The 20,488-nt window shown below is 48.5% G+C and overlaps 2 protein-coding genes across 2 annotated transcripts in view; both read right to left on the bottom strand.

Annotated features, from left to right (window-relative positions):
• Positions 1 to 20,488, bottom strand: part of LOC138786842 (zinc finger protein 850-like) — a 96,059-nt gene that overhangs the window by 3,413 nt on the left and 72,158 nt on the right. The window lies entirely within an intron of this gene.
• On the bottom strand, positions 1,590 to 8,824 carry LOC138786833 (oocyte zinc finger protein XlCOF29-like). The gene is made up of 3 exons (XM_069963901.1): positions 8,241 to 8,824; positions 2,247 to 2,332; positions 1,590 to 2,121 (listed from the first exon to the last, which is right to left on the bottom strand). The coding sequence occupies exons 1-3, from the start codon at positions 8,320 to 8,322 to the stop codon at positions 1,885 to 1,887; spliced, it is 405 nt and encodes a 134-aa protein (XP_069820002.1). The 5' UTR covers positions 8,323 to 8,824; the 3' UTR covers positions 1,590 to 1,884.

Below are 20,488 nucleotides of genomic sequence, written 5' to 3' on the forward strand. Positions count from 1 at the left end.
TGATGCTTTTGCTCCGTGTGATCTGGCTCATAGAGTAAGGGTCCTATTCCACGGGCCAAGGAGGGCCCAATCAACGATGTTGATCTAGCAGATCGCCGCTCGATTACTGGGCCTATTTCACGGCCCGATGATCGTTGAGCGAGGGCTGCAGGGACATAGTTACCGATGTCCTTGCAGCAATACATTACCTGGCTGCAGGGCTTGTCCTCCGCTCCGTCTCCTCCCCGCGTTCCCAGCACTATATCTTCTGAATGGCCGGTCAGCTGACAGGCCACACTCAGCCAATCACAGGCCGCGGCGGTCCCGGCCTGTGATTGGCTGAGCACTCCGTCAGCTGTCCGGCCATTCAGAAGATATAGCGCGCGGGACCCAGGGAAGAAGCCCTGCAGCCAGGTAATGTATGATGATGCTTCTTTTCAAGTCGTCGGTCGCCCGCCGCGCACCGCTATTCAACCGTAGCGATGCGCGGTGGGGGAACGATGATTTTAGATCTGGCCCTAAATGAACGATCAGCCGATGACACGATCATCGGCTGATCGTTCTATTTCACCAAACGATAATCGGCCGAATCGGGCCCGATCCAGGCGATTATGGTTACTGTGGAATAGGGCCCTAAAACAGGAGTCCAGCGTCACTATGCATTATGGGTAATAACATCATCTGCAGGAACTCTATGTTGTTCTCAGGCTGAGTTTGGTTATGAATATTGGCCAAACCCGTTGAAAAGTCCTCTATGACCTTGAGTTCAGGTCTTATAGAGTTTAATGGTTGAAATAGAGGGAAATGTATAAAAGCTACAGACGCCATCAGTCCGGGGGCCGGTGGGACACGACTATTCAAGTGTGGGAAATTCTAACAGACCTGGAGACATGTTCATCAGGCGGGAAATGTTCTGCTGGCAGTGCCGCACTTTTCTCCAGATAGTGAAGCACAACCCAGCTACAGGGCGGCACAGCACACACATATTATATGACTGTATTCCATATATTATACACACATCATGTGTTATTACCTGCAGCCGCGTCACATCCTCATCTATATTATATTAGAACTTAGGCTGAATGATTATATAGCTGGAAAACTGACAGGACACGGAGCTTATAATATTCCACACAGAATAGTTACAGCCGGTGACTGAGGAGAAGGTGTGACTGTTCTCTGCATTTACTGGTCACTACTCACCTGGGCGGTTACCTGTAGTGATGTCCTCCTTATACTGCTCATCACTGCTGTCATCTGTCTCTTCTTCATCCGACTCTTCCTTTACCCTAATGTCTTTAGCATTAAAACACTTCAGTTTCTTCCCTCCAGTAACTTCCTTCTTATACTGCTCATCACCGCTCACGTATGTCTCCTCTTCTTCTTTTATCACCTTGACTGTGGCATTAATATAGTTCAGATCCTTCCCTGTAGTGATGTCCTCCTTATACTGCTCATCACTGCTCACATCTGTCTCTGGAGCATTAATATTTTTCCCATCTTCCCCCTGATTCATAATATGTGAGAGAAATATTGTAAAAGTCATCAGACAGTAGGAGAAGTCAGGTGGGATGTACAGATCATAGGGAACATCTCCATCTACCTGATCCTGATCCTGTGGGAGAAGAGGACGGGGACATCTCTCTGGTGCTGTTCTCTTACTGGATCTGACTGGAGGGAACACATACAGAGACTGAATTCATTCTTTCCATCCAGATAATACAGAGAGGAGGTGTGTATATAGTCCTGTCTATTACCTGCTGATGGGAGGGGCTGCTGATCCTCCAGCATCACATCCTTGTACTGATCCTTGTGTCCTTCTACATACTCCCACTCCTCCATGGAGAAATAGACCGCCACGTCCTGACACCTTATAGGAACCTGACACACACAATGGTCACACAGTCATCCCCCCCACCCCTCCAGTGGTGTTACTGTATAATGTCCCAGCATTCCCAGCAGCCACAGTCTCACCTCTCCACTCAGCAGCTCCACCATCTTGTTGGTGACTTCTAGGATCTTCTCTTCCTCCATTTCCTCATGTATCAGGGGCCCCGGGATTGGGCTCAGGGTTCTTCCCCATCCTTCACACCCAGGGGCCCCACAGCGCCCACTAGAGGACTTCTTCACTACTGTGTAATCCTGTGTATGGAGAGACACATTACTATTACTCCATCCATTCCCAGAATCCCTCACCTCTCCAGTCCTATCCGTTATTCCATAGATAAGAATGATGTCATGATGACATCACTCCCAGAATCCCTCACCTTTCCAGTCAGCAGCTCAATCATCTTGTTGGCGAGTTGTAGGATCTTCCGCTCATTGAATCTTTCTCCCCTCCGGCCATTTCCATCTGTTATTAGAGGAATAAGATTGATGTTATGTGTTTGATGACAATGACAGATCACTAGATTGCAGAATCAGGCTTCACCTTTACCAGTTGTCTTTCCTGGGTCCTAACAATGGCAAATGCTACTCTGATACCCCCAGGACTTATTTTAGGGCAGAACAGTGGAACCAATCATGAGACTCACAGAAAAGTACAGTGGTATCTCGGTTTTCGATCGCTTTGGATGTTGAGCTGCTTAGTTCTCTAAAGTTTTTTTAAAGTTAATGTTTAGGCTTGGTGATAGTATGTATTTGTGGTGGTGGGGAATACAGGAATACTGTACGGTATGTGTATGGTACAGTGTGGTGTACCCCCGTAGGTGTTATATTGGAGGGATGGCCGGTCACTTGCTAGATGGAAGTGTGATGCCACTCCTGTGGTGGATGGCCGAGATACAACCGGACATTAGGTTCGTGTCACGTGACGCCAGGGGCGTAGCGAGGGGGGCAGGGGGGTCAGCTGCCCCGGGCGCAAGGCTGGTGGGGGGGCGCCAGCCTCCTTCATACCCAGTGCCTTTCTGTCTGCAGCTTTAAGTGACAGAGGCCTGTGTGAATGGAGTCTGCACACACACGGCATCCCTGTCACCTTAAAAGATGCTGACAGAGAGGTGCTGTGAGTGCAGGAAGTGGTGGTGTAAGGAACCTCCAGCTCCCTGGACATCAGCTCTGCGCTTCAGTGTGAGGAGGCAGTGGGGACACGGTAGTGACTAAATCCCATACCGCAAAGGGACCTCACTGGGTGTGCGCACACAGCTCCCAGACAAGCCCCGCCCCGGCCGGATTTCATTGGCTGCTCCACTCCGGGCTTCCTAGCAGTCAAAATCAGAACCTGCCGGACCCCCGACCCTAATCCGAGCGTTTAGTATTAGGGTTGGGGGTCGTCTTAGAGTTACCTCCCACAGATTTCTCACACCCCCAACCCTAACCCTCCTGATTAGCATCATCCCCGAGGGTTAGGGTTGTTGTGTGGGAAGGGGATAGTTAGATGTTTGTAGTAACCCTAATCCGACCCCCAACCCTAATACTAAACGCTCGGATTAGGGTTGTGAGGAAATGAGGAAAAGGGAGTATGGTTCATCAATATATTGATATATCTATATATCAATATAGCCCATGTCTCACCATCTGCCAGGAAGCCATACTCCGCAGGGGGGCCTAGTGTCCAGAGCCTCCAGGTCCCTAAGTGTGAAAAGTATCCCTCTGAGAGGCCAACAGGCATCCAAAGCCCTGATAACAGACCCCCTACCTAGATCAGAGCAAATATCTCCAGATAATGAGATATGGAATTTCCGTGCGGCCTAGCCATATGAAAAGTATATCTTCTGAATCGTCTGACCCACACGAACGTCCCTCTGTGTCTCACTCCTCTTTGGGACCCCGAGATCCCAAATATCGCCGGACCCAATGGTACCAGAACCATCTCCCTACGACCCGGTGTTAGGAAGATATGACCCACTTTGGGGATACAGGGGTTTTGGGCTGTAAGCCCAAGGGGGAGTAGCTGAGACCAGCCCACACTTGGGAGGGGGCCGTGTCGGCCAGGTGTATATATCCCAGGGGCTAGACAGGACCCATTGAAAACCAACGCAGCAAGCACACGCCTCCCATGCTTCGCTTTACCACCCAAATTACGGTAACGACCAATTGCTAAAACTGTCTGTGCTACCACCTGTACTTTGTCTCTGACCACTGTATATATTATTCTGTGTATATTGTGTGTTGTTTAGTGCGCCCTTAGGGCAATTAAATATCCTATTTAATCTGTGGCCGTTCTTTTGTCTCGATCAACGTACCCACACGCCCTTATTCGCAAGCTAACGCTATCACTCGGGGCGGGCTTCTGGCCCGATATAGTATTATTATATCTTAACGAGAAGCTGTCGGCAGCTTTGCCAGTCTTCCTGTGCCCACGTGGACAGGGTGGCGGTGTAAATCAATACCCAGCTGACCTCCCGTACTCCTGGTGGAGTGTGGGACGTCACAGGTCGGGGGTCTGGCAGGGTCTGATTTTGACTGATAGGAAGCCTGGAGTGGAGCAGCCAATGAAATCCAACCTGGGCGGGCTTGCCTGGGAGCTGTGTGCGCCCACAGCAAGGTCCCTTTGCGTTATGGGATTTAGTCACTACCGTGGGGACACCTACCGAATCTTATGACTTCCTGTGTCCTGTGAGCCTGCAGCCCCAGCCTTCCTGTATAGAATATTCTCTGCCACTCACTGTATTTCTACCTGTCATGCCGCTCATACAGGCCGGAGAGAGAGGAGTTCAGGCAGTGGCAGATTATAATGTGGGCGGTTTGGGTGGCCCCCCGAGGCTCCGGGGGGGCCCATGCCCACCCGCCTACCTCACCTACTGCCCACCCGACGTGCTGCTCCAATCAGCGGAGACCGGCCCATGGCGCACACGCTGATTGGATGCGTACACAACGGCCCGCCACAGCGGCCCCACACTCCCAGTCTTCGCTGATTGGATCGGAGCAGCACGTCCAGCGGGCGCTACAGGCGAGCTGTAGGTGAAGCTCGGTGGAGGTGAGGAGGCATGGAAGAGAGAAGCACCGGGGGAGAGAATATGGGGAGGAGAAGCATGGGGGAGAGAATATGGGGAGGAGAAGCATGGGGGGGGAAAGAAGCAGGGGGTGGAGAGAAGCATGGGGGGGAGAGAAGCGTGGGGGGGAGAGAAGCGTGGGGGGGGGAGAGAAGCGTGGGGGGGGGGGGGAGAGAAGCGTGGGGGGGGAGAGAAGCATGGGGGGGGAAAGAAGCATGGGGGAGAGAGAAGCAGGGGAGGAGAGAAGCAGGGGAGGAGAAGTATGGGGGAGATGTATAGGGGAGAGAAGCAGGGGAGGAGAAGTATGGAGGAGAGAAGCAGGGTGGAGAAGTATGGGAAGAGAATTATGGGGGGGAGAAGTATGGGAAGAGAAATATGGAGGAGAGAAGCAGGGTGGAGAAGCATGGGGGAGAGAAGCACGGGGAGAAAAGTATGGTGGAGAGAAGCACAGCAGAGAAGCATGGGAGAGAGAAGCACAGGGGGGAGAAGTATGGGGAGAGAAGTATTGGGGAGAGAAGCAGGGGGAGAAGCATGGGAGGAGAAGTATGGGGGAGAGAAGCATGTCAGGAGAAGTATGGGGGAGGAGAAGCAATGGGGCAGAGAAACAGGAGAGAGAACCATGGTGAAAGAGAAGCAGGGGGGAGAAGCATGGGGGGGGGAGAAGTATGGGGAGAGAAGCATGGAGGAGAGAATCCCGGGGGGGAGAAGCATTGGAGAAAGAAGTATGGGGAAGAAGTATGGGGGGAGAGAAGCAGGGGAGGAGAAGCATTGGGGGAGAGAAGTATGGGGGGGGGGAGGAAGCACGGGGGAGAAGCATTGGGGAGAGAGGGGGTCAGGTGGGGTAGTGTGTGTGGGTGGAGGGGTTCAGGTGGGGTAGTGTGTTAGGGAAACAGATAGGGACCAGGTGGCAATATGTTTATGGGAGGGGGGGTGGGGTAGGGGCCCAGGTTGGGTGGACAGCTCGGGGCCCAGGGTACATTTAATCCGCCACGGAGTTCAGGTTTCTTCCTGGGACCTTCTGATGTCGGAGCAGGGGAAAGGGCGGGAGAAGCTGCTGGTGCTAGCTACCATGAAGGAGGAGGAGGTATGCATCTTCCGTACATTAAAACTGAACGTTCTTGTGTCTGTATGTTCATTTGTCGGTATTTATGTCATGTTTCTGTATATGTGCATATGTGTGTATGTGTCTGTATATGTGTATCTGTTATGTGTATGTTCACGTGTGTATGGATGTGTATATGTGCATATGTGTAGGTGTCTGTATAAGTGTACCAGTCATGTGTCTGTATATGTGCATGTGTGTATCAGTCATGTTTCTGAATATGTGCATGTGTGTATCTGTCATGTGTGTATCAGTCATGTGTCTGAATATGTGCATGTGTGTATCAGTCATGTGTATGTGTCTGTATATGTATATGTGCATGAGTGTATCTGTCATGTGTCTGTGCATATGTGTTTATGTGTCTGTATAAGTGCATGTGTGTATCTGTCATTTGTCTGTATATGTGCATGTGTGAGTATGTGTCTGTATATGTGCATGTGTGCATCAGTCATGTGTCTGTATATGTGCATGTGTGTATCTGTCATGTGTCTGTATATGTGCATGTGTGTATCAGTCATGTGTCTGTATATGTGCATGTGTGTATCAGTCATGTGTCTGTATATGTGCATGTGTGTATCTGTCATGTGTCTGTATAAGTGCATGTGTGTATCTGTCATGTGTCTGTATATGTGCATGTGTGTGTATATGTGCATGTGTGTATCTGTCATGTGTCTGTATATGTGTATATGTGTCTGTATATGTGCATGTGTGCAGGAAAAGCTAGCTACGCCTCTGTGTGACGCCAGTGCCAGGTGGGCACACAGGTGAGATGGCACGTCTGCTTTTAGTGTGTAAGGCCAGTTGTACCCTTCTCCCCTGTGGTCAGTGTCCTGTCAGGTTGCTACCAGATCCCTTGGGATAATGTCACGGATGATATAGTCACAGTCACAGGTGGCCAGAGCGGTGTAATGACCCTCCCGGATAGTAGGACCCGCCACCCACAGAAAGGGGAAGTGTCCCAAGGTTGCAGTATATATGCTGTGCAGGTGGTGATGAATAATCACTGACTCCTGAGTAACGTTGATTTGGTTTACTATTTGCAAATGTGCAGCAAGTAATACAAACAGGCTCTAATATACACTTGACAAAAGTTCCAATAAATACTTGAGCGAAAAGCGAAAAGCCTTGTTACCTGGGTTGAGCGGAATGCTGAGGGTTCCCTGACTGACACTTGCGCTGTGAGACAGAGTTCATAGGCTACTGTAGCAACTTTGCTCTGTGGTAGGACAACAACTCCCAGCATGCTCCTGTGTGGTGTATATGTGACTGTATGTGTGTCTGTGTTTGCAGGATATATATACTGTGTGTCTGTATGTGTCTGTGTAAGCAGTATATACACTATGGTGGAGATTGATTAAACATGGTGTAAAGTAGAACTGCGCCAGTTGCCCCCGGCAACCAATCAGATTCCACCTTTCATTTCCCAAAGAGTCTGTGAGGAATGAAAAGTGGAATCTGATTGGTTGCTAGGGGCAACTGAGCCAGTTTCACATCACACCATGTTTGATAAATCTCCTCCTGTGTGTCTGTATGTGTATATGTGACTGTATCTGTCTGTGTCAGCAGTATATACAGTGTGTGTCTCCAAGAGATAGGCTTGGGATGGGCTACAATCTGCCAGAGGGGGGGGGGGGGTACAAAAGTGCAAAATATTCTGCACAGGGCGCCATCTACCCTAAGGCCGGCCCTGTATTACTTGTTCTTTCTTCTAGATTGTATACAGTGATTAGTACAGAAGATCCCTCCTCTTCTCCCTCATCACCAGTCACTGATGGTTTGTTGAACATTTGTTGTTTATTATATCCTGTTCTGCATAGTACTGTGCTGTATATTGTATTTTATTGTATTGATTAATCTGGACACTTTTCTATGCAAAAATGAGTGGTGTTTGCTAATTATTTAGGTGCTGGAACCAATTAAACACATTTACATTATTTCCTATGGGGAAAACACTGCCTGGTTCTCAGACTGCCCTCCAGAACCAATGACGTCCGAGAACCGAGGTACCACTGTAATACAAGCGCCCCCCAATGTCAGGAACAAATAGCAACTACAAGGAAGTAATCCTGCTGGGAGTTGTAGTCCTGTCTGATGGCTCAGATATAGTACAAACAGCAAAGACAGAACAAGACAACAGAGACTGAAAGAGACGTCTGACTATAACAAGACCGAAATCTCAGCAACCAGAACAGAGCAATACATCAGAAGAAGCAACTGCTCCGACCAACCTGAGAGCGACTGCACAGGGTCCTCCGGCATCACATCCTTGTACTGATCCTTGTGTCCTTCTACATACTCCCACTCCTCCATGGAGAAATAGACCGCCACGTCCTGACACCTTATAGGAACCTGACACACACAATGATCACACAGTCATCCCCCCCACCCCTCCAGTGGTGTTACTGTATAATGTCCCAGCATTCCCAGCAGCCACAGTCTCACCTCTCCACTCAGCAGCTCCACCATCTTGTTGGTGACTTCTAGGATCTTCTCTTCCTCCATTTCCTCATGTATCAGGGGCCCCGGGATTGGGCTCAGGGTTCTTCCCCATCCTTCACACCCAGGGGCCCCACAGCGCCCACTAGAGGACTTCTTCACTACTGTGTAATCCTGTGTATGGAGAGACACATTACTATCACTCCATCCATTCCCAGAATCCCTCACCTCTCCAGTCCTATCCATCTGTTATTCCATAGATAAGAATGATGTCATGATGACATCACTCCCAGAATCCCTCACCTCCCCAGTCCTATCCATCTGTTATTCCATAGATAAGAATGATGTCATGATGACATCACTCCCAGAATCCCTCACCTCTCCAGTCCTATCCATCTGTTATTCCATAGATAAGAATGATGTCATGATGACATCACTCCCAGAATCCCTCACCTCTCCAGTCCTATCCATCTGTTATTCCATAGATAAGAATGATGTCATGATGACATCACTCCCAGAATCCCTCACCTCTCCAGTCCTATCCATCTGTTATTCCATAGATAAGAATGATGTCATGATGACATCACTCCCAGAATCCCTCACCTCTCCAGTCCTATCCATCTGTTATTCCATAGATAAGAATGATGTCATGATGACATCACTCCCAGAATCCCTCACCTCTCCAGTCCTATCCATCTGTTATTCCATAGATAAGAATGATGTCATGATGACATCACTCCCAGAATCCCTCACCTCCCCAGTAAGCAGGAAGAGTATGTGTAGGGTGAGGGTTATTATCCTCTCGGCCATCTTGTCTCTGTCTCTCTCCATGGTTGATGGGTCGGTCTCTTATATAGAAGATATCAGCAGAGGATCCTGGAGTGTTGGGAGATGAATGGAGAGAAGATGAGACAATGGATAATAAAGGCTGCAAGTAAAAATTACAACTTGTCCGGCAGACACCAAACCCGGCACAGGAATAAAAAGAAACAAGTTATAAATACGTAAAGACGTTCAGTCTCTTATGATGCGTCAAAGAAAGCGAGAAAAAACGTCATCTCACAACTCAAAACCGCCCAGTCCTGAAGGGGTTAATCCTCCCGCTGTCCCCCAGCTACTTCCCTCCACCTGCAGAGCTGTACAAGAGCCGTGTGCTTCCAGGACCTGCCATGATGTCACAGTCATGTGATCAGTCACATGGAGGAGGAGTCACATGATCAGGGGCTGCTGCTCAGTGTATGCAGGACTCTGCTGTGCTGGATGAGCTGAAGTGATGTGTGTGGAGCAGAGCTGTGTATGTGTGTGTTATATATGCCTGCAGCAGAGCCCTGTGTGTAATGTACATGTAGCTGAGCTGTATGTGTGTAATGTACATGTAGCTGAGCTGTATGTGTGTAATGTACATGTAGCTGAGCTGTATATGTGTGTAATGTACATGTAGCTGAGCTGTATGTGTGTAATGTACATGTAGCTGAGCTGTATATGTGTAATGTACATGTAGCTGAGCTGTATATGTGTAATGTACATGTAGCTGAGCTGTATATATGTGTAATGTACATGTAGCTGAGCTGTATGTGTGTAATGTACATGTAGCTGAGCTGTATATATGTGTAATGTACATGTAGCTGAGCTGTATGTGTGTAATGTACATGTAGCTGAGCTGTATGTGTGTAATGTACATGTAGCTGAGCCGTATGTGTGTAATGTACATGTAGCTGAGCCGTATGTGTGTAATGTACATGTAGCTGAGCTGTATGTGTGTAATGTACATGTAGCTGAGCTGTATGTGTGTAATGTACATGTAGTTGAGCTGTATATGTGTAATGTACATGTAGCTGAGCTGTATATGTGTGTAATGTACATGTAGCTGAGCTGTATATGTGTAATGTACATGTACCTGAGCTGTATGTGTGTAATGTACATGTAGCTGAGCTGTATGTGTGTAATGTACATGTAGCTGAGCGTATATGTGTAATGTACATGTAGCTGAGCTGTATATGTGTAATGTACATGTAGCTGAGCTGTATATGTATATGTGTAGTGTACATGTAGCTGTGCTGTATGTGTGTAATGTACATGTAGCTGAGCTGTATATGTGTGTAATGTACATGTAGCTGAGCTGTATGTGTGTAATGTACATGTAGCTGAGCTGTATATATGTGTAATGTACATGTAGCTGAGCTGTATGTGTGTAATGTACATGTAGCTGAGCTGTATATGTGTGTAATGTACATGTAGCTGAGCTGTATGTGTGTAATGTACATGTAGCTGAGCTGTATGTGTGTAATGTACAAGTAGCTGAGCTGTATATGTGTAATGTACATGTAGCTGAGCTGTATATATGTGTAATGTACATGTAGCTGAGCTGTATATGTGTAATGTACATGTAGCTGAGCTGTATGTGTGTAATGTACATGTAGCTGAGCTGTATATGTGTAATGTACATGTAGCTGAGCTGTATGTGTGTAATGTACATGTAGCTGAGCTGTATATGTGTAATGTACATGTAGCTGAGCTGTATGTGTGTAATGTATATGTAGCTGAGCTGTATGTGTGTAATGTACATGTAGCTGAGCTGTATATTGCTTTTATTTGTATAGTGCACACAGATTCCGCAGTATTTCACCTATCTGAAAGTTTTTGGCTGTGGGAGGAAACCAGAGTATCCGGAGGAAACTCATGCAAACACGGAGAGAACATACAAACTCTTTGCAGATGTTGCCCTTGGTGGGATTTTAACCCAGGACTCCAGCGCTGCAAGGCTACTGTGCTAAGTACTGAACCTTGCAGCAACCTTTAGATTTGGACACAGCTTCTCGCTGGAGGAATAATGCTTGAATACTTAATTTAAATGGAAAGTCTTTGAATCCTGTAGCTTAGAGAGGAGAAAGGAGTGCACTGAGGGTTACTATAGGATTGTTGGGGGCCTCTACTTAGACCCTGAGGTACTGAGCTGTGGGCTCTGGGAGAGAGTACCTGCACCCATGGGTATAAATCTTCCATCTGTTTGCTGTCTATGAGCACATAGTGACATAGAGCAGGAACGTAGGTCCCCAGTTATGGGTGAAGCTAGCCGCTGGGGGGCCCCTTAGGGAAACCTAGCGAATTGCAGTGGAGTCTTTGCTTTATCTGCTTACCTAGTCACTGACTAGTAGTCCTGCATTGGTTGTCAGGAGAGAGAACATAGCAGCCGCCCAGTGTAAGTAGAGGCGGACCCTTCAGTCCTTTTTCACCTCAGTCTCCTCTGTAGGCCTCTAGCTGCTTTTAATTATTTTCATGTCTATGGTGGGTCTGTATCTTGCTGTTGCATTTTTCTATGTTTTTGTGTGTTTGCAATTTCAGCCATAGCAACGTGCTCCTGCCTAGTGTGAACGGTGTTATAGGAGAGCTGACCAATTTTTTCCTTTTTTTTTTCCTGTGTTCCAGTTGGGGGAGTGGCTGCCTCTATTTGGTCGTGCTCTCCACCTGTCTCACCCAGGTGGTGCAATTATTTTTGCAGGTATTAGACGGATCTTGCATGCCCAGAGCATAGGCGTATTATACGCCATGGAGAGGCCATAGTGTACCTACAGTGTAGGGTCTGCCTCGATATGAGTCCACCTTATCGTGGTGAGGCAGTTTACGCTGTTTGTAAATAGTAACCAACAGACTCATTATTTTTGTGGGAATTTAATTATGCTTCTAATTATTTTCATGTCTATGGTGGGTCTGTATGAGCTGTTGCATTTTTCTGTGATTTTGTGTGTTTGCAATTTCAGCCATAGCAACGTGCTCCTGCCTAGTGTGAACGGTGTTCTAGGAGAGCTGACCAATTTTTTCCTTTTTTTAAACATGGCTAACAGGCCTGGACTGACAATCTGGCAAACCGGGCAAATGCCAAATGGGCTGCTCAGATTGTCAGTCTTGGGGCAAATTTTAGCCTGGGGGGCAAGCACACAGCACTGTCCCATGAGTAGCAGGCTAGTGGCCCATCCTTCAAGGACCACTCTGTCCCATACCTATTATTACGCTCTCCACATTCAGCCCTTCCAGTCATTTGTAAACAGGGAATTCCTACTGCTCCCTGTGAAGTGGAAGGAAGACACTTTCCTGTATAAGTCTATGGGACGGCTCAGCGCTGACACAGAACCATAGTCCCATAGACTTACATTGACAAAGTAACTTTTGGCCCCTTCACACAGAGCAGTAGGAATTCCCTGGTCACAAATGACCGGAGGAGCTGGAGACTTTATCCAAACTGTGCTGCTGGCAGAAGTACAGGTCCGGGGTGCCATCTACCATCCCTGCACTGATGTGTGGAGCGTAATATTAGGTAAGGGCTGGAGTGCTCCTTTAAAGGGAACCAGTTAGCACAATTGTGCTGATATGGGTTTCAGCTGCACAGTATAGATTTACTAAACAGCTCCCTGAGGCTACCAGCCAGTGAGTATAAGATGCTGGAAAAGCTGGGTGATCACATCATACTGACTATAAGATGCTGGGTGACCTCCATCATACTGACTACAAGATGCTGGGAAAGCTGGGTGACCATATTCTACTTAGTATAAGTTGCTGGGAAAGCTGGGTGACCTCCATTATACTAAGTATAATATAGTGGGAAAGCTGGATGACCACCATCATACTGACTACAAGATGCTGGGAAAGCTGGGTGACTCATGTGCGCACCCCCTATTAGTAAAAATAATAAACAGTGGATGCTGTGTGTGTGGGGAGGGGGGGGGATGCTGTGTGTGGGGAGGGGGAAGGGACGGGGGCTGCAGGGGATGCTGTATGTGTGGGAATGGGGGCTGCAGGGGATGCTGTGTGTGTGTGTGGGGATGGGTAGCTACAGGGGATGCTGTGTTGGGGGGGGGTTCTGCAGAGGATGCTGTGTGTGGGGATGGGGGGCTGCAGAGGATGCTGTGGGGGGGATGGGGGGCTGCAGGGGATGCTGTGTGGGAGGGATGGGGGGCTGCAGGGGATGCTGTGTGGGAGGGATGGGGGGGCTACAGGGGATGCTGTGTGTGGGCTGAGGGGCTGTAGGGGATGATGTGTGGGGGGGATAGGGGGGCTGCAGGGGATGCTGTGTGTGCATGTGGGGGGGGTGCGGGGGATGCTGTGTGGGGGGGATGGGGGGCTGCAGGGGATGCTGTGTGTGCGTGGGGGGGGGGGGAATGGGGGGGGCCGCAGGTGATGCTGTGTGTGTGGGGATGGGGAGGCTGCAGGGGATGCTGTGTGTGGGGGGGAATGGGGGGCCGCAGGGGATATTGTGTGTGTGGGGATGGGGGGGGGGGGGGGGGGGGCTGCAGGGGATGCTGTGTGTCTTGGGATGGGGGGGGGCTGCAGGGGATGCTGTGTGTGTGTGGGGGGGCTGCAGGCGATGCTGGGTGGGGGGATTCTGTGTGTGTGATGGGGGGGGCTGCAGGGGATGCTGTGTGGGGGGGATGGAGGGCTGCAGGGGATGCTGTGGGGGGATGGGGGGGCTGCAGGGGATGCTGTGGGGGGGGGGATGGGGGGCTGCAGGGGATGCTGTGTGTGTGAGGATGGGGGGCCATGGGGGGCTGCTGTGGGGGGGGATGGGGGGGCTGCAGGGGATAATGTGTGGGGGGGATTGCAGGGGATGCTGTGTGTGGGGATGGGGGGCCATGGGGGGCTGCTGTGGGGGGGGATGGGGGGGCTGCAGGGGATAATGTGTGGGGGGGCTGCAGGGGATGCTGTGTGTGTGTGGGGGGGGATTGTTATAGGATACACATGGGGGAAATAATGGGATAGCTACTGTGTGGGGGGCACTCTTATGGGGCAGTATAAGGGAAATAATAATGCATGGGCTACAGGTGGCATTACTACCATTGGGGGTACTATAGATGGGTAGGTGGTGCTATAAAACTGCAGAGCTTAAGATGTGTGTCTGAGAGATTCTGTGAAGATGGGTTGTGATTAGAGATGAGCGAACCTGGAGCATGCTCGAGTCCAGCCGAACCCAAACGTTCGGCATGTGATTAGCGGGGGCTGCTGAACTTGGATAAAGCCCTAAGGCTATGTGGAAAACATGGATATAGTCATTGGCTGTATCCATGTTTTCCAGAGGACCTTAGAGCTTTATCCAAGTTCAGCAGCCACCGCTAATCAAATGCCGATCATTCGGGTTCGGCTGGACTCGAACCCGAATCCGGTTCGCTCATCTCTAGTTGTGATCATTAGAAATCATCATGACCGCCTGGGCCAAATTGGGAAGAAAACGAAAGAAGAAGCCACCAATCAGGTAAAACGTCACTTGTGAGTGACAGGATGTCCAGTAACTGTGCTGTAATATACTCCATGTATGGAGGTATAAAGGGTCTGCATACAGGGTGTTGTATACAGTATGATGGTGTTAGTTGTTATGTGGTCATGGTATGGCGGTATTATTTGTCCCCTGTATAGTCTTATTGGTATAATTCCCCTTGGTTTTGTTTAGTAAGACTATAATGGTAACATGTAGTTATTATGTGGTGGTAATATCTGGTAATGGTGGGCTGACACTATATATGACCGTATACTACTGATCATATCGGAAAACGTTCTGTGCGACGCAATGGATAGGGGTGATATGTATGTGGGCTGGTAGGGTGTGTGTGCCAGGGCTGCTTTTCAGTCCCAGTCCGGCCCTGATGGCTAAGATGAGGTTGTTTTTAGAGAAATAACACACTCCTTGGTTTGGGGTCTTTAGCTGGGGAGCCATGACAGCAGCTCCCTCACAGAAATCCTCTCAGAACTCCATCTCCTCAGGGGAATAAACTCTTCCCTGATTGGGCAGAACACAACAGAAAAGCTTTGATACTGGACAGTGATTGGTCAGATCACTTGAGGCACCCAGCTCACTGATTGGTTAGTGGCATAAAATAAGCAGTGCAGCAGAAATAGAAATCTTTGATATTAACCCCTTAACGACATCGGGCGTAAACTTACGCCCTGGCGCCCTGGTACTTAGCGCATCAGGGCGTAAATTTACGCCCGATGTTTCCCCGATCGCTGCGTGTTCACACACAGCGGTCGGGGAAGATGGCCTGCTATAAATCATAGCAGGCCATCATAGCTTCTCGGCACGGGGGGTGGTTAACACCCCCCGTGCTTACGATCGCTGCTATAGGCTGATCAATTCAGATCAGCCAATAGCGGCGATCGGAACCTTTCCGGGTCATCGGTGACCCAATGACCCGGAAAAAAATGGCGGTCGGTGCTGTCCGAGGACGGCACCGACCGCCATTACTGTAAAAAGTAATGTTGATCGCCGTGCCACCGGCCCGATCGCCGTGAACGGCCGGCCGGCCGTTCACGGCGATCGGGCCGGTGGCACGGCGATCAGAGTCCCACAAAATAGTAAATACCTGCCCTGGACCCCTCAGCTAGGTAGCGGAGGGGTCCAGAGCAGGTATTTGTACATTACTCACCTGTCCCGGGCTCCTGATCGGCGGCTTCCGGGTTCGCGGCGTCCTCCGTCATTCCGTTCGGTCTTCGGGTCTTTCCGGCGGTCCTCGTCGTCTTCTTTCGGCTATTTTCGGCTCCAGCCTCGTCATTTTCCGGATTTTGCGCTCTGCTGCCCCCTAGCGGCTGATATGTGTAATACACTTATCAGCAGCTACAGGGATATTCAGAATATAGAAAAAAAAAAATTTTTTTTCCCAAATTTTTTTTTTTCTATTTTCCGCACCCTATCGCCGCTGAGTGTTGATCAGCATCGCACGAAAGTGCGCTGCTAATCAGCAACTCCTCCTTTTTTGGCGTAGGGTGTTTTTTTTTCTCTATCCTACTGCCACGGTCTGCTTATAAGTGCCGCACATAAGTGCGGCATTTATCAGCAACTCCTTTGTTGGCGTAGGTTTTTTTTATACTTACTGTAAAAAAAACACGTAAAAAACACTACATTACACCACACTACATTGAATAAAGTTTGACACTACACCACTACATACCCCATATACTAGTCCCCATATAAAGATGGCCCCCAGGGTGTTTTCGGTGTCAGAGGGATACGTTATTATTGCCTCCGACACCGAAACAGCCAGTGAGGATGAATGGGGGGATCGTTCTTTCCTCCATTCATCCTCATCCTCCAATGACGTATCTGGGGGTAGCGTAGCGTACGCTGCCCCCCAGACACGTCTTTTCCGCCAGTACCGTCCCAATAAGAGATGGCGGTATGGTGTGAAATTCTACAAACTGTGTGAGCGTACCTCAGGGTACACTTACAGATTTAGGGTACGTGCACACTGCAGAATGGCGAAGGATAACCCTTTGTGCATTCCGCAGCTGGCACCCGCCGGCGGACTGATGCAGGCGCGCGTCTCCACCCGTGTCATAGACTCCATGTTATGCACGGGCGGATTCCGTCGTCCATCCAAAGAATGAACACGTTGGACGGAGAGCGGAATCCGCCTGTGCATAGAATGGAGTCTATGACACGGACGGAGACGTGCGCCTGCATCAGTCTGCCGGCGGGTGCCAACTACGGAATGCACGAAGGGTTATCTGTCGCGATTCCGCAGTGTGCACGTACCCTTAGAGTGTATGTAGGAAGGGACACCCGAATCCAGCCCCAGATGCCCACTCCCCCCCCCCCCATCCTCGGAACAAGTGGGAAGATCGTCCGGGAACTGATCTTCCCACTGCTGGATAAAGGTTACCACCTGTACGGGGATAACCTTTATACCAGCGCCCCCTCTTCCGGTCCCTCGCTGCCCTGTAGCTTGCGGCACGATCCGAACATATCAGAAGCCGTAATAAAGCCCTAATATTTAGCAGCCATGGAGCGGACCCAGCGCTTCTGGATATGAAGGACCCCGTATCGCACCAGGACAACATTCTCCAGGTGACGTCCCCCACACAGGAGAACGGGAGACCCCAGAAGAAGTGCAGAGTGTGGGGTAACAGGGGGATCAGGAAGGACACCATTTACCAGAGTGACACCTGTCCTGATCCCCCCGGCCTCTGCATACTGGATCGCTCCAAGGCGCACCACACGTCACTGGGGTTCTACATTATCTAAATTCTGTCCCTTATTCCTATTTCAGGGGTCACATTGATCCGGGGATTATTCTGATCGCCATTATGGAGTCGGGAAGGAATTTTTCCCTATGATGAGGCTACTGTCGTCTGCCTCACGAGGGGTTTTTGCCTTCCTCTGGATCAACACAGGTTGAATTTGATGGACACCTGTCATTTCCAACCTTATAAACCAATAATTGGCCCAATACCCCCAAATAAATTAGAATTGTCCCTTTTCCCCAGCTAAGTAGGTATGGCCGCCATTCCCATTAGAGGATGCCATGATGCAATTACAAAGCCTCTGTGCGGCCAGGACAGTAGAAACCCCCCACAAGTGACCCCATTCTGGAAACTACACCCCATAAGGAATCTAACAAGGGGGGCAGCGGGGATATGGCCCCCTGGTGACGGCCACATTTGGGACGTGAAAATGAAAAAAATGGTATTTTTTATTTTCTCGGCACATGTTCTACGTAAGTGCCTGTCACCAGTGGGGTCCATATGCTCACTGCACCCCTTGTTAGATTCCTTATGGGTGTAGTTTCCAGAATGTCGGGGGTATCTACTGACCTGGCAGCACAGGAGCTTTGTAATTGCGACATGGCCTCCATCCTCCATTCCAGCCTCTAAATGGCGCTCTGTCCCTTTGGTGGCTTGCCCTGTGCCCATATGGCACATTATGCCCACATATGGGGTATTTTCGTAATCAGGGGAAACTACCCTACACGTTTTGTGTTAATTTTCTTTTTTAACCCCTTGTGGAAATGGAAAAAATCAAGGCTAGACCAACATTTAGTGTAATTTTTGTAAAATTTTTACTCTAAATCATTAATCTTGTCATGATTTTTTCATTTTCACAAGGGGCTAAAAGATAAAAAAAACCACTAAATGTGTAGAGCAATTTCCCCTGAGTACGGAAATACCCCACATGTGTACATAAAGCGCCATGCGGGTGCAGGGTAAGCCTCCGAAGGGAAGGAGCGCCATTTCGTTTTTGAAGGCTGGATTTGGATGGAATGGATTTTAAGGGGCCATGTTGCATTCAAAAGGCCTCTGTGTTGCCAAGACAGTTGAACCCCCCCACAAGTGACCCCATTATGGAAACTACACCCCTCAAGGAATGTAACAAGGGGTGTAGTGAGCATATGGACCCCACTGGTGACGGGCACAAATGTGGAACAATGTGGCGTGAAAATGAAATATTACATTTTTTACACTATAATGTTGGTTTAGCCTTGAATTTATCATTTTCACAAGGGGTTAAAAGAGAAAAAAACACACAATATGTGTAGAGCAATTTCCCCCGAGTCCGTAAATACCCCACATGTGGACATAAAGCGCCATGTGGGCGCAGGGCAAGCCTCCAAAGGGAAGGAGCGCCATTTGGATTTTGGAGGTTGGATTTGGCTAGAATGGATGATGAACGCCATGTCGCATTTACAGGGACCTCGTGCTGCCAAAACACTGGAAACCCCCCACAAGTGACCCCATTCTGGAAACTGCACCCCTCAAGGAATCTAACAAGGGGTGCAGTGAGGATATGGACCCCTTGATGACGGGCACATTTGTGCCATGAAAGTGAAAAAATGAAATTTTTTACTTTTACGTCACATTGTTCCACATTTGTGCCCGTCACCAGTGGGGTCCATATGCTCACTGTGCCCCTTGTTAGATTCCTTGAGGGGTGTAGTTTCCAGAATGGGGTCACTTGTGGGGGGTTTCCAGTGTCTTGGAAGCACGAGGGCTCTGTAAATGCGACATGGCCCTTGAAATCCTTTCCAGTGAAATTCAGCTTCCAAAAGCCAATTGGCGCTCCTTCCCTTTGGAGGCTCGTCCTGCGCCCCCTTGGCACTTTATCGCCACATGTGGGGTATTTCCGTACTCGGGAGAAACTGCGCTACACATTTTGTGTCTTTTTTTTCCTCTTATCCCTTTAAGAAAATGAAAAATTGAAGGCTAGAACAACGTTTTAGTGTAAAAAATAAATTTTTCTTTTTTCACGCCATATTGTTCGGAAAATCTGTGAAGCACCTGTGGGGTCCAGATGCTCACCGCACCCCTTGTTACATTCCTTGAGGGGTGTAGTTTTCTAAATGGTGTCCCTTTAGGGGTGTTTTTTAGGTTTTGGCACCCCAGAGCCTCTGCCAACCTGAAGTGGTACAGTCAGAAATGACCAAATATAACGGAGGCGTTGAAATTCATTAGGCGCTCCTTTGTATCTGAGGCTTGTGGTTGCGTCAAATAGCGCAATAGGGCCACATATGGGGTATTTCTATAAACTGCAGAAACGGGGCAATAATTATTGGGGTGCATTTCTCTGGTAATAGGTTTATAATTATGAAAAATATTGGATTACAATAAAATCTCTGCACAGAAAATTAAAATTTTCAAATTTCTTACACACTTAGCTTTTATTTCTGTGACTCCCCTAAAGGGTTAAAACACTTTATGGATATGCTTTTGCAGAGTGTGGGGGGTGCAGTTTCTGAAATGGGGTGCTTTGTGGGGCTTTCTAACATACAGGCCCCTCAAATACACTTTAAACCTGAACAGGTCCCTAAAAATATCTGATTTTGAAATTTTACTGAAAATTTGGAAATTTGCTGCTAATGTTTTAAGCTTCCTATTGTCTAAAAAAAATTAAAGATCATTTAATAAATGCCGCCAACATAAAGTAGACATGTTGCTAATGCTATTTAATATATAATTTATGTGGTATAACCACTTTCTGTATACGCAAAAAAGTTTCAAAGTTGGAAAAATGCAGTTTTTCAAATTTTTTTCACATTATTTGGGTTTTTTTCATAAAGATTTGTTATGATTATCGACTCCAATTTACCAGAAATGTAAAGTACAATATGTCACGAGAAAACAATCTCAGAATCAGCCGGATAGGTAAAAGCATCCCGAAGTTATTAATGAATAAAGTGACACTGGTCATATTCATAAAATTTGTCTCTGTCATTAAAGGGGTTGTCCGGCGAAAAAAAATTATTCACAGAATAACACACATTACAAAGTTATACAACTTTGTAAT

This window comes from Dendropsophus ebraccatus, chromosome 3, assembly GCF_027789765.1.
Source record: "Dendropsophus ebraccatus isolate aDenEbr1 chromosome 3, aDenEbr1.pat, whole genome shotgun sequence".
NCBI classification, from domain to species: domain Eukaryota; kingdom Metazoa; phylum Chordata; class Amphibia; order Anura; family Hylidae; genus Dendropsophus; species Dendropsophus ebraccatus.

Excerpts from the sequence above, each read along its gene's own strand:
- LOC138786833 (XM_069963901.1), bottom strand. The coding sequence starts at position 8,322 with ATGGAGGAGTGGGAGTATGTAGAAGGACACAAGGATCAGTACAAGGAT. Across the intron at positions 2,333-8,240 it reads CCCTGTGCAGTCGCTCTCAG|ATGGAAATGGCCGGAGGGGA; the intron begins GTTGGTCGGAGC and ends CTCTAATAACAG. Across the intron at positions 2,122-2,246 it reads TTGAGCTGCTGACTGGAAAG|GATTACACAGTAGTGAAGAA; the intron begins GTGAGGGATTCT and ends CTCCATACACAG.